The 13501-nt window shown below is 42.9% G+C and overlaps 1 protein-coding gene across 4 annotated transcripts in view; it reads left to right on the plus strand.

Moving 5' to 3' along the window:
• aspscr1 (ASPSCR1 tether for SLC2A4, UBX domain containing) overlaps positions 1-13501 on the plus strand; it is a 337421-nt gene that overhangs the window by 168768 nt on the left and 155152 nt on the right. For all 4 annotated transcript variants that reach the window (XM_072558780.1, XM_072558778.1, XM_072558776.1 and 1 more), the window contains one exon: positions 350-450. In XM_072558780.1, the coding sequence (XP_072414881.1) occupies positions 350-450 (101 nt within the window). The remainder of the gene's footprint in view (positions 1-349; positions 451-13501) is intronic.

Here is a 13501-nt window from a genome sequence, read left to right on the forward strand (position 1 = left end):
GGTAAGGGGTAAATGTAGATGTAGGGGTATGGGTGGGTTGCGCTTCGGCGGGGCGGTGTGGACTTGTTGGGCCGAAGGGCCTGTTTCCACACTGTAAGTAATCTAATCTAATCTATAGTGGACCTTTCTCTTTTTGAGAAGAAGTGAGAAGAGCCCATATTCATTTTGAAAGGTTCATTCTAAGATGGGACTTCTACTGATCTGTGGCCTTAACTGAGAAGGAAAGAATACTCACTAAATTTACATAAAGGTGTTATTTAACAAAAGGGTTCTTATGATTGTGTTCTCTCTGCTTTGGATGATCAGTGTAAGTTGCAAATATTTGAAATGTTTTGTACTGATTCTTTAGGTTCGGATTGCTCTACAACTTGAAGATGGATCCAGACTTCAACACTTTTTTCAGTCTGGTTTGACTCTCTGGGATCTTCTTGATCACTTTCCTGAGACCAGGTGAGGCATGTCACTATTTTGGTCTTCAATCGGTTTTTGGCAGAACAGAGTTTTCCTACTCCTCAACATATTGTTATCCTTCATTGGGCTAGCATGCTGGAAATCATGTCCTGTTATACCTGGATTTGTCACAAAAGTATACATAATTCCCCAATTTATCTGTTTGTTAGACCCAGGTTGACAGAAAGCCAAGACCATGTTTCTGTACTTAACAAGAATTATAGCTTCTTTCAAATAAATTGGTTATAGGTAAACAACAATGAACCATATACATATAATTCTATTAAAACTCTAACCATTCCCTCCCAATAAATAATGCAAATACAAACATGGAAAAAAAAATATTTTATGGGTGGAGAGAGACGCTGGGAAGGCTATTGAATGATCCCTGTACAAAGGGTTCACTGAGAGATTTTTTTATTGTCAGTACTTGCTGTTCCTGAATCTTCCTTCTCCAGATACTTTCACTTAGTTTTAGGAGGCTTCCTACAAGCTTGAGCTATTTCTTACTGCAGAGAAAGGACGTCTCTTTCCTTTCTGGAAGTCCATTGACTACTGTTTAATCATTCACACCTACAACCTGTTTAGCTTTCTGTAACCCAATTTCATTATTGTGGGAAGACAAGAAAGCCTTTGTCACCAACAACTAATCACCAGTACACAAACCAGTCATCTATTTGTTGTCTGCTCCCTGGTTCAGTTGTGTATGACAAAACATCTCTCATCCACTGCTTGAACAAACAGCAGTGTTAACAGCCCTTACAATGAGTGTCAGGCAACTAGCTTTTTAAAAGCAGTAATCTTTTCCACAATTCTTTCTTTACAAAACATTGTTTTTCCCATTTCTGACAATGATCAAAAATGCAGGTAAATAAAACGAAACAACATATAGCAAAACTCAGTTTATCGTGGTTTCCTCATGGTATTGAGTCTCATAATTGAAATTATTTGTTAATTCAGATCATTATTCATGTACTGAATGCGATGCTGTTCTTCAATGCCACATTCAACAGATTTTACAAATTTTCATCTGCTTATAGAGAATATGTTGCAGGTGTGGCAAATATTCAGTTCAATGCAATGTTTTTCCTCCTTTACTCGATTACAGACCTTCATAAATATTTGCACTTCTGTAATTGTCTATCGGTAAAGAAAGATGGAAGTAAATATTTGGAATCTATGTCAAATGGTAACATTGGAACAGGAAACGAGAGTAGGCCACTCAGTCCTTGAGCTTGCTTCACCATTCAATAAGATCACAGCTGATCTGTTTTCAGCTCTACATTCCTGCATACCCTGACAATCTTTCAATACTTTGGTAATCTATCTACCTCTGCCATGAAAAGATTTAAGGATTCTGCATCCATTGTCTTTTGAGGAAAGAGAATTCAATTGTTCCATCTTTATTTTAATCAAAGATATTGAAGACAAATGTAGCAAACCTGGCTGGATCTCCACAGGGGGAAAAAAAAGATTTGTAGAATTTCTGAAACCCTTAGAGAGAAAATAAAGTTTTATCATTTTTGTCTTCAATGGGGAACCTTTCACTTTTAAACTGTTGACCCCAGTTCTAGATTCTTCTACAAGATAAAACATCCTTTTGACATCCACCCAGTTAAGTCCCCTCAGGATCTTGTCTGTTTTAGTGAAGTCACCTCTGACTCTTTCCAAAGACTCTTATGAGTCTTTTCTCCTAATGCAATCCACTCATTCTGGGTACTAGTCTAGTTAACCGTCTGAGCTACTTTCAACACAGTAGCATCTTTTCGTAAGTACAGTGACTAACACTGTGCACAATGCTCCATTGATGTGTTTCACCAATGTTTCACAAAATTTCACTTGCATTCAATTCCCCATGCAATGAAGCATAACGTTCTATTAGCTTTCATGATTACTTGCTGTACTTGTATGCTGAACTTGATGCACCAGGCTATCTGTACATCTCCGAGCTCCTCAACCTCTCACGATTTATATTGCATGCTTTTTTTATTCTTTCTGCCAAAATAGACAATTTCTCACACTTTCCCACGTTGTATTCCATTTGCCAGACCTTCGCCCACTCACTTAATCTATCTATGCAATCTTTGTAGGCTTCTTATATCCTCTTCACAACTCACTTGCCTGCCTTTGTGACATCTGAAAAGTTAGCTCCTATATTTTTTGTCCCTTCATCCAAATCATTTATATAAACTGTAAAGACTTGAGGCCCCAGTGCTCACCCCTGTGTTACACCACTCGAGACATCCTGCCAGCATTAAAATGACCTAATTATTTCTGCTCTGCAGCAGCAGAATGTACTGGTCAGGGGAAAAAAAAGCTCTTTTATTCTTAACATGTGCATTTCTGGGTCCTGTTACCTGAAATCATTGATTCTTTGTTCTGGATGTGTTCCAATGGTTCATTTCTGTACTACTTCCAAATGGGCATTATTTGTGATAAATATTGAAAATGATTTGTGTCAAGGTGTTCACATTTCGGTCATTGTAACTGAATTGGATACTGTCATGTCTTGATGTCCATATGTATATATTTCTAGAAGAGGCCATTGCCTTTCAGTTGAGGGCAGGAACCCTGGCCAAGCTTCTCTCTGGCCAATGCAGGAAGGCTGAAACCAGTTGCAGTACTCCTCCTTCAGTGAGCTAACTGAGCACTCGCTGACAATTAACTTCAGAATGCTTTGGGTATGAGGTTTAGCTTATTACTGTGTAAATCTTTTGCAGCATTGAAGAGTGCATTTTGAGAATATTTCTGAAAAATGAATCCCAGATAGCATTGTTATTTACATTTGGGTATTATCAATGCATATTGTGTTCTAGTGCTTGAGCTGAGTAACTAAAAGATCTGATCATTGTCCTCACTTTGCTTTATATTAAAAAAAATTAAAATGTCACTGCGTAAATTTGATATTTATCTAACTCATGGTTTGCACACACCACTTTTATGTAGTAGGTACAATGGCCAGTTTGAGCAGATCGTGCAAGAGAGTGCATTGTTTTATTGTTTGCTTGCCTCTTACTCCATGGTTGATTTGCTGTATACCATGCTGGATGGCCATATTTCAGGACTGGATGGATATAAGCTTTTCGTCTGAGGAATAATCTCTTTCCACAGTGACCGTGATGTTGCTGATGAGTTGGGGTCACGCCTTCTGCCTCTTGAAACATTTGCGCAAGAACTTTGGCTGTTTGCCTGCTGATGCTGGTTTTTACAGTTAGCTCCTAAGCTTTCATATTCAGCTCCTTGACTTCATTTGGAGAGCAATATAGTGCCATTTCCTTGCATTATTGTGGTCATTCTTCCAAATCGGCCAGGAATCTCTAGGACGTTTTAAATCCTACTGTGCCCACCAAGGCTACCCAACAATGACACCATTAACATACCCAAATTCAAGCAGGGGGAAATGTCAGTGATGTGTTTGAGGGAAAGTTGAGAGCTGCTATCTAACTTCCATTAGGAGCTCTTGCCATTGTGTAAAACCCTTTTCAGATTATTGCCAGCAGTTTGACACTCATTCTGTGTTCAAGCAGTTATCCCTTAAATGAATTCACTGGCGGGGGGGGGGGGGGGGGGGGGTTTGAGAGTTGAAATGGTATTTCAAAGCCATTATGTAGGAAAGTCTTGCTACACCTGTACAGGGCATTGATGAGAAAATACCTGGAATATTGTATTGTTCCGGTCTTGTTACTTCAGGTGGGATATACTGTCATTGACAATATTTCAGAGAACATTTACTGGACTGATTTCTCAAGTGGAAGAAAGTGAGAACTGCAGATGCTGGAGGGTGAGTCAAAAAGTGTGACGCTGGAAAAGTACAGCAAGTCAGGCAGCATCCGAGGAGCAGGAAAGTCAGTGTTTCTCTCAGAAGGTGGCTGAGAGACAAATAGGAGGGTGGGGTGTGGGGCTGGGGGAAGGTAGCTGAGAAGGCGATGGGTGAATACACAGATAGGGCGTGATTGTGATACATTGGCGGTGAGGGTGGAGCGGATAGGTGGAGCGGAAGATGGACAGGTCAAGAGGGCAGTGTTGAGTTGGAGGTTTGGATCTGGGGTGAGGTGGGGGAGGGGAAATTTGGAAACTAGTGAAGTCAGTGTTGATGCCATGTGATTGAAGGGCGCCACCAACACAACCTCCACATCTGGCACCTTACCTTGCTGCAGCAGGTGTAAAACTTGTCCCTTCCCACCTTTCAATGTGGTCTCCCGTACATCAGGGTGACATAATACCAACATCTCTTGGGACACATGCACCCAACAAGTTCACCGCCCTGTGGCCGACCATTTCAACCACCCCCCCCATTCCATTAAGGACATGTAAGTCCTGCGCCGCCTCCACCAAATCTGAGCCACCCTACACCTGGAGGAAGATTGCCTCATCTTCCGCATTGGGATCCTTTAACCACATGGCATAATCGTCAACTTCATTAGTTTCCAAATCTCTCCTCCCCCCACCTCATCCAAGACCCAGCTCTCGCAAGTTGGCACCGTCTTCTTGACCTCTCCCACCGTCCATCTTCCTCCCTGCCCCCCCCCATCTGCTCCAGCTTCCCCACCAAACTGTCACAATTGCACCCCCCCCCCCCCCCCCCCCCCACCCCACCTGCAGCGACCTAATGGCTTCCCAGCTAACTCCCCCCGCGTCCCACCTCCACCCTCCTATTTATCTCTGACCCCCCCCCCCAAAGAATTGGTGTGAACCCGATGGGCTGAATGGCCAATTTTCCCAAGTTGGGTTCCATGAAAAGTTGAGCAATTTGAGCCTATGTTCATTGGAATTTTGAAGAATAAGGTGATTTTAATGAAACATTAGATTCTGAGGGGGCTTGACAAGGTAGATGTCAAGGAATCTCACTGCAGTGCAGGGTAAGTGTGTCTCTGTCTTTCTAAAGGGTTAATACAGGTAGTTCATTCTTCTGGTTAGGACAGAATTCAGATAGTGAGTAAGTTGGCGGGACTACTTGTTAGAAAGTAATTGTAATTTTTAGGTAGATAACTAAAATTTAACATGCAAAGTAACAATCGGTAGAGGGTCAGTTAACTCACACTGTAAACTTCTGCTATAAATTCTGTGTCTTACAATCTTATTCTCCACAACCACTTGATGAAGGAGCAGTGCTGTGAAAGCTAGTGCTTCCAAATAAACCTGTTGGACTATAACCTGATGTTGGGTGATTTTTAACTTTGTACACCCCAGTCCAACACTGGAGTCTCCAAATCCAGGATGGTGTGTTGCCTTCCTAGTGGCATGATCATGGATCCTTTGAAGAAGTAACAAACAGGATTAATGAGTAACAAGGTGGTGATCTTTGTGGACTTAAGTAAGGCATTTGACAAGGTTCTGCATGGTAGACTGGTTAACAAGGTTAGATCGCACTGATACAGAACTGGCTCAAAGTGGTGTGGGGAGTGGTGGTAGAGGGTTGCTTTTCACACCGGAGGTCTGTGACCAGCGATGTGTGGCAAGGATTGGTGTTAATTCCATGCTTTTTGTAATTTATATAAATGATTTGGATATGAACAAATGAGGTATGGTTAGCAAGTTTGCAGATGACACCAAAATTGGACAGTGAAGAAGGTTACCAGTGAAGAAGGTTTTGTGCGGGGGAAATCATGCCTTACCAACTTAATAGAGTTCTTCGAGGAAGTGACCAAGTTGTTAGATGAAGGAAGAGCTGTTGATGTCATATACATGGACTTTAGTAAGGCATTTGTTAAGGTTCCCCATTGTAGACTGATGGAGAAAGTGAAGTCACATGGTGTGCAGCGTGTTCTATCTAGGTGGATAAAGAACTGGTTGAGCAACAGGAGACAGAGAGTAGTACTTGAAGGGAGTTTCTCGAAATTGAGAAAGGTGACCAGTGGTGTTCCACAGGGGTCAGTATTGGGGGCCACTGTTGTATGTAAATGATCTAGAAGAGGGCACTGTTGGTATGATCAGCAAGTTTGCAGATGACACAAAGATTGGTGGAGTAGCAGAAAGCATAAGGGACTGTCAGAGAATACAGGAGGATATAGATAGACTGGAAACTTGGGCGGAAAAGTGGCAGATGGCTTTCAATCCAGACAACTGTAACGTGATGCATTTAGGCAAGTCTAATTCTAGAACGTATTATACAATGAGCGGAAGAGCCTTGGGAAAAGTTGATGGGCAGAGAGATCTGAGAGTGCAGGTCCATTGTACCCTGAAGGTTGCTGCATAGGTGGATAGGGTGGTCAAAAAGGCATATAGTATGCTTGCCTTCATTGGATGGGGTATTGAGTATAAGAGCTGGCAAGTCATGTTAAAATTGTACAAGACATTGGTTCGGCCACATTTAGAATACCGTGTACAGTTCTGGTCACCACATTACCTCAAGGACGTGGACACTTTGGAGAGGTGCAAAGAAGGTTTACGAGGATGTTGCCTGGTATGGAAGGTGCTAGCGATGAAGAGTGGTTGAGTAGGTTAGGTTTATTTTCACTAGAAAAAAGGAGATTGAGGGGGGACCTGATTGAGGTTTACAAAATCATGAAGGGTATAGATAGGGTGGATAGAGACAGGCTTTTTCCCAGGGTGAAGGATTCAATAACCAGAGGTCATGCTTTCAAGGTGATAGGTGGAACGTTCAAGGGGGATACACGCGGCAAGTACTTCACACAGACATTTGGTGGTGGACATTTGGAATGCGTTGCCAGCAGAGGTGGTAGAAGCAGGCATGATAGATTCATTTAAGATGTGTCTGGACAGATGCATGAGTTGGTGGGGAGCAGAGGGATACAACAGGACCTGATCAAGTGTACCCGAGAACTCTGGGAAGCTAGCAAAGTGATTGCTGGGCCTCTTGCTGAGATATTTGTATCATCGATAGTCACAGGTAAGGTGCTGGAAGACTGGAGGTTAGCAAACGTGGTGCCACTGTTTAAGGGCAGGTCGTAAAGACAAGCCAGGTAACTATAGACCGGTGAGCCTGACCTCGGTGGTGGGCAAGTTGTTGGAGGGAACCCTGAGGGACAGGATGTACATGTATTTGGAAAGGCAAGGACTGATTCAGGATAGTCAACATGGCTTTGTGCATGGGAAATCATGTCTCACAAACTTGATTGAGTTTTTTGAAGAAGTAACAAAGAAGAGTGATGAGGGCAGTAAATGTGATCTATATGGACTTCAGTAAGGCTTTCGACAAGGTTCCCTATGGGAGACTGATTAGCAAGGTTAGATCTCATGGAATATAGGGAGAAGTAGCCATTTGGATACAGAATTGGCTCAAAGGTAGAACACAGGGTGGTGGTGGAGGGTCATTTTTCAGACTGGAGGCTTATGACCAGTGGAGTGCCACAAGGATCGGTGCTGGGCCCTCTACTTTTTGTCATTTACATAAATGATTTGGATGCGAGCATAAGAGGTACAGTTAGTAAGTTTGCAGATGACACCAAAATTGGAGGTGTAGTGGACAGCAAAGAGGGTTACCTCAGATTACAACCTGATCTTGACCAGATGGACCAATGGGCTGAGAAATGGCAGATGGAGTTTAATTCAGATAAATGTGAGGTGCTGCATTTTGGGAAAGCAAATCTTAGCAGGACTTATACACTTAATGGTAAGGTCCTAGGTAGTGTTGATGAACAAAGAGACCTTGGAGTGCAGGTTCATAGCTCCTTGAAAGTGGAGTCGCAGATAGATAGGATAGTGAAGAAGGCGTTTGGTATGCTTCCCTTTATTGGTCAGAGTATTGAGTACAGGATTTGGGAGGTCATGTTGCGGCTGTACAGGACATTGGTTAGGCCACTGTTGGAATATTGCGTGCAGTTCTGGTCTCCTTCCTATTGGAAAGATGTTGTGAAACTTGAAAGGGTTCAGAAAAGATTTACAAGGATGTTGCCAGGGTTGGAGAATCTGAGCTACAGGGAGAGGCTGAACAGGCTGGGGCTGTTTTCCCTAGAGCGTCGGAGGCTGAGGGGTGACCTTATAGAGATTTACAAAATTATGAGGGGCATGGATAGGATAAATAGACAAAGTCTTTTCCCTTGGGTTGGGGAGTCCAGAACTAGAGGGCATAGGTTTAGGGTGAGAGGGGAAAGATATAAAAGAGACCTAAGGGGCAACCTTTTCATGCAGAAGGTGGTACGTGTATGGAATGAGCTGCCAGAGGATGTGGTGGATGCTGGTACAATTGCAACATTTAAGAGGCATTTGGATGGGTATATGAATAGGAAGGGTTTGGAGGGATATGGGCCGGGTGCTGGTAGAATTGACTAGATTGGGTTGGGATATCTGGTCGGCATGGACGGGTTGGACCGAAATGTCTGTTTCCATGCTGTACATCTCTATGACTCTAAAGGCTTAGGAATTGACCGACTGGTTTAGCCAGTACATTTGGATCGGCTCAGACTTGAAGGGCCGAAGGGCTTATTCCTGGGCTGTAAACTTTGTTTGTTCTAGAGTACAATGGGATCTTGATCAGATGGGCCAATGGGCTGCGGAGTGGCAGATAGAGTTTAATTTAGAGAAATGTGAGGTGCTGCATTTTGGAAGCGCAAATCAGGGCAAGACTTATATACTTGATGTTAAGGTCATAGGGAATATTACTGAACAAATAGACCTTGCGAGTGCAGGTTCATACTCCCTTGAAAATAGAGTCGCAGGTAAATGGGATAGTGAAGAAAATGTTTGGTATGCTTTCCTTTATTGGTCAATGCATTGAGTATAGGAATTGGGAGATCATGTTGTGGCTGTACAGGACGTTGGTTAGGCCATTTTTGTGTTCAATTCTGATCTTGCGACAGGAGGGATGGTGTGAAACTTGAAAGTGTTCAGAAAAGATCTATAAGGATGTTGCCAGGCTTGGAGGATTTGATCTATAGGGAGAAGCTGAATAGGCTGGGGTTAATTTCCCTGGAGTGTCAGAGACTGTGGGGTGACCTTCTAAAAGTTTATAAAATCATGAGGGGTATGGATAAGGTGAATAGCCAAGGTCTTTTCCCCAGGGAGTCCAGAACTAGAGAACATAGATTTAAGGTGAAATAGGAAAGATATAAAAGGGACCTAAGTGGCAAGTTTTTCACGCAGAAGGTGGTGCGTGTATAGGATGAGCTGTCAGTGGAAGTGGTGGAGGCTGGTACAATTACAGCATTAAAAAGCATGTGATGGGTGCATGAATAGAAAGGGTTTAGAGGGATTTGGGCCAAATGCTGGCAGTTGGGGCTAGATGTATGTGGGATATCTGGTCAGCATGGGCGAGTTGTGGACCGAAGTGTCTTTTTCCATCCTGTATAGCTTTATGTCACTATAACTCAATGTCTGTGAGCGAGTACAGGGCATCCTGAAATTGGAGGGTAAACGGACACGGGTCATTGTCCATGTTGGCACCAATGACATAGGTAGCAAGAGTGACAAGGTCCTGCAACAATTAGTTAGGTGGTAAATTAGCAAAAAGGACCTCAATAGTAGTAATCTCAAGATTATGCCCCATGCCATGTGCTGCTGAGACTAGGAACAGAGACTGAATACAGTTGAACACGTGGCTAAGGAGCTGGTTTAAGGGGACGGCCTTAGACATATGGAATACTGGAATGTCTTCCAAGGATGGTTGGATCTGTATAAGAAGGACAGGTTGCACGTAAACTAGAGGGGGATAAGTATCCTGGCAGGGAGTTTTGATAGTGCCATTGGGAGGATTTACATTCGTGTGGCCGCGGGATGAACTTAGAGCCTGGATTAATCCATGCAATTATGATGTTGCTGTCACAGACATGTTTGAAAGAGGGACAGGATCGGCAGCCTAATGTCCCAGGATATCAATATTTTAGATGAGACAGAGGAGGAAACAAAAGAGATGGGGGAATTGCATTACTGGTTAGGGAGCATATCACAACCATGTTGAGGGAGGACACCCTGGAGGGATCTTGCAATGAGGCATTATGTGTAAAGCTTGGGAATAGAATCTCAATGCTGGGATTAAACAACAGACCTCCCAGCTGCTACTGGGAGATAGAGGAAGAGATGTGTAGTCATATTCTGGAAAAATATGAAAATAGTGGGGTTGCTGGTGGAGGGTGATTTTAACTTCCCCCATCTTGACCAATACTCCCTTAATGCTAGGGGCTTGGATGGGGAGAGATTTACCTTATATATTTGTGTAATAGTCAAATTTTTTGACTACTTTGTAATGTTAAATTTATGGGGTTAACTACTACATGAATACTTTTGAGGGGCTGAAATTCCTGCCTGTCAAAATTCATACTGTATCATTAGCAGAAGCCCAATTGATCTCTAAATGAATTACAGTAATTCTGAAAATCCAGAGTGGGACACAGCCATCAGATTGGAACACCAGGAGCAGAGTGGAACAACTGGGAGACTGGAAAGCTGGAGCGGGACGTGACAGCCGGCACATTGACTCATAACCGTTGATCTGTTATCTGTGAAGAACTAGGATCGACTTTTACATGAGATCTGTGGAAAGTTCCAGATTATTTAACCAGAAATAGGGGGTCGACGTTTATGAGTTCGACTATTAGTTGAGTATAAGTGGTATTAGGTATGATCAGGAGGACCTTTTGAAACAGTAAGTGGATAGTCCAATGAGGGAGGGAACATAATGGACCTGATATTGGGAAATGAGCCCAGCCAGCTGATCAAAGTTTCAGTTGAAGAGGTTTTTGGAATAGTGACCATAATTCAGTAAATTTTCGGATATGGATGGATCGGTTCGAAAGTGGACTCAGATGAATGTGTTAAATTGGGCAAGACCAACTATGACCGAATTAGGCAAGAATTGGAGAATGTGGTTTGGGACTGGATGTTTGAGGGTAAATCCACATTTAACATGGGTGGCAAGGTGGCTCAGTGGTTAACAAACACTGCTGCCTCACAGCACCAGGGACCCAGGTTCGATTCTAGCCTAGGGCAACTGTCTGTGAGGAGTTTGCACATTCTCCCCATGTCTGTGTGGGTTTCCTCCAAGTGCTCCGGTTTCCTCCCACAGTCCAAAGATGTGCAGGTCGGGTGAATTGGCCATTCTAAATTGCTCATAGTGTTAGGTACATTAATCAAAGGGAAATGGGTCTAGGTGGGTTACTCTTTGGAGGGACGGTGTGGACTTGTTGAGCCGAAGGGCCTGTTTCCACACTGTAGGGAGTCTAATCTAAACATATGCGAGTATTTTAAAAACAGGCATCTAGCTGTGCAAATGAAGGACAGAAATGGCAGGATTCAGGAACCTTGAATGACAGGGGAAATTGTCTGCTTAATCAAAAAAAAAGCATTCCTAAGGTCTTGGCAACTGAAAACAGACTAAATCCGTGAAGAATGTCGAGAAACTAGGAAGATGCTCAAGTGGGGAGTTCAGAGGGTTAGTAGGGGTGATGAAATGTCTTTAGCTAGCAAGATTTATACATATATTAGAAGCAAGAAGGTTGCTATGGAAAAAGTAGGCCTACTCAGGGATAAAGGATAATGTGTGGAGCCAGAGGAAATGGGTGAGAACCTTAATGAGTACTTTATCTACAACTCTACCATTTTGGTTGTGAGGGGGATTGTCAAAGGATACAATGGGATATAGATTGCAGATTTATAGTCATAGTCATACAACATGGAAATAGATGCTTCAGACTAACTAGTCCATGCTGACCATGTTCCCAAACTGAACTAGTCCCACCAGCCTGTGTTTAGCCCATATCACTCTAAATCTTTTCTATTTGTGCACCTGTCCAAATGCCTTTTAAATATTATAACTGTACCTGCATCTTGCACTTCCTCTGGCAGTCAGTGCGCACACAAACCACTCTGTGTGACAAAGTTGACATTGATTTCCTTTTTAAATCTTCCTCCTTTCACTTTAAAAAATGTCCCCTAAGTTTTGAACTCTAGGAAAAATACCCTTGTCATTCATCTTATCCATGCCCCTCATGATTTTAAAAACCTCATTAAGGTCACCCCTCAACCTGCTACGCTGCAGTGAAAAAATCCCAGCCTTCCCAGTCCATTTTTGTATCTCAAGCACACTATTACCAGCAACATCCTGGTAAATCTTTTCTGAACTCTCTCCAGTTTAATAATAGTCTTCCACAACAGGGTGGAAAAGTGTGGTGCTAGAAAAGTACATCAGGTCAGACAGCATCCGAGGAGCAGGAGAGTCAGGTATATTTGGGCAGAGAAATGGCAGATGGAGATTAATCTGGACAAATGTAAGGTGTGGTACATTTTGAAAGATCAAATTCAGGTGCAAGTTATACGATAAATGACAGAACCCTTAGAGCATTGACATACAGAGAGATCTGGACGTGCATGTCCAGATTCCTAGAAGTGGCAGCACAGGTGGGTAAGGTGGTCAGGAAGGCATATAGCACACTTTCCTTCATCAGCTGAAGGGTCTGTTTTTGTGTTGTACATCTCTATGACCCTGTTTTCTCTCATGGGGGTATATAGGACCCGGGGTGGTGGGGGGGGGGGGGGGGGGGGGGTGCACAGTTTAGAAACTGTGAAAAGATTAAGAGATTTTTCTTCTCTTGCTTATACACTTTCTGACTATTTTTCTACAGAGTGCTGAAAGCTGGATCAGTAAATGTATTTAAGACTGTTAGATTTTTGATTATTGAGTGAGTCCAAGGTTTTGGGAGAGACAGGAAAATTACTAAGCTCACAATTAGGTCAGCAATGACCTTATCAAATAATAGGAGTTTCAATGGGTCAAATGACTATTCCTGTTTTTTTTGTTTTCATGTTCCATAGCTGGTTTGCGATGCAACATGACACCAACAGCAGTGGTTCAATTCCTTGGGGTCACTGGGTTGGTCCTGCCTTCTCAGCCTCGCCCTTTGCCCCTCACCTGAGGTGAGCTGATCCTCAGGTTAAACAACTACCAGTCGTTCCCCTCTCCCTGTAATGAAGGAGCAGCTGTGTGGTCCTCTTCGACTGTAGGCATTTTACCTTCATGTCTTAACAGATGTCGTTGGGATGAATCCTATTAAATACTGTTCAAAAGTAAAACTGATAAATAGAGAAACCAAGTGGGAGGGCATAGCTGTGGAAATAGCAATTTATATAAGACCTTAATCCAAAGCCTTAGTATTAATGA

Source organism: Chiloscyllium punctatum, chromosome 39 (genome assembly GCF_047496795.1).
Source record: "Chiloscyllium punctatum isolate Juve2018m chromosome 39, sChiPun1.3, whole genome shotgun sequence".
NCBI lineage: Eukaryota > Metazoa > Chordata > Chondrichthyes > Orectolobiformes > Hemiscylliidae > Chiloscyllium > Chiloscyllium punctatum.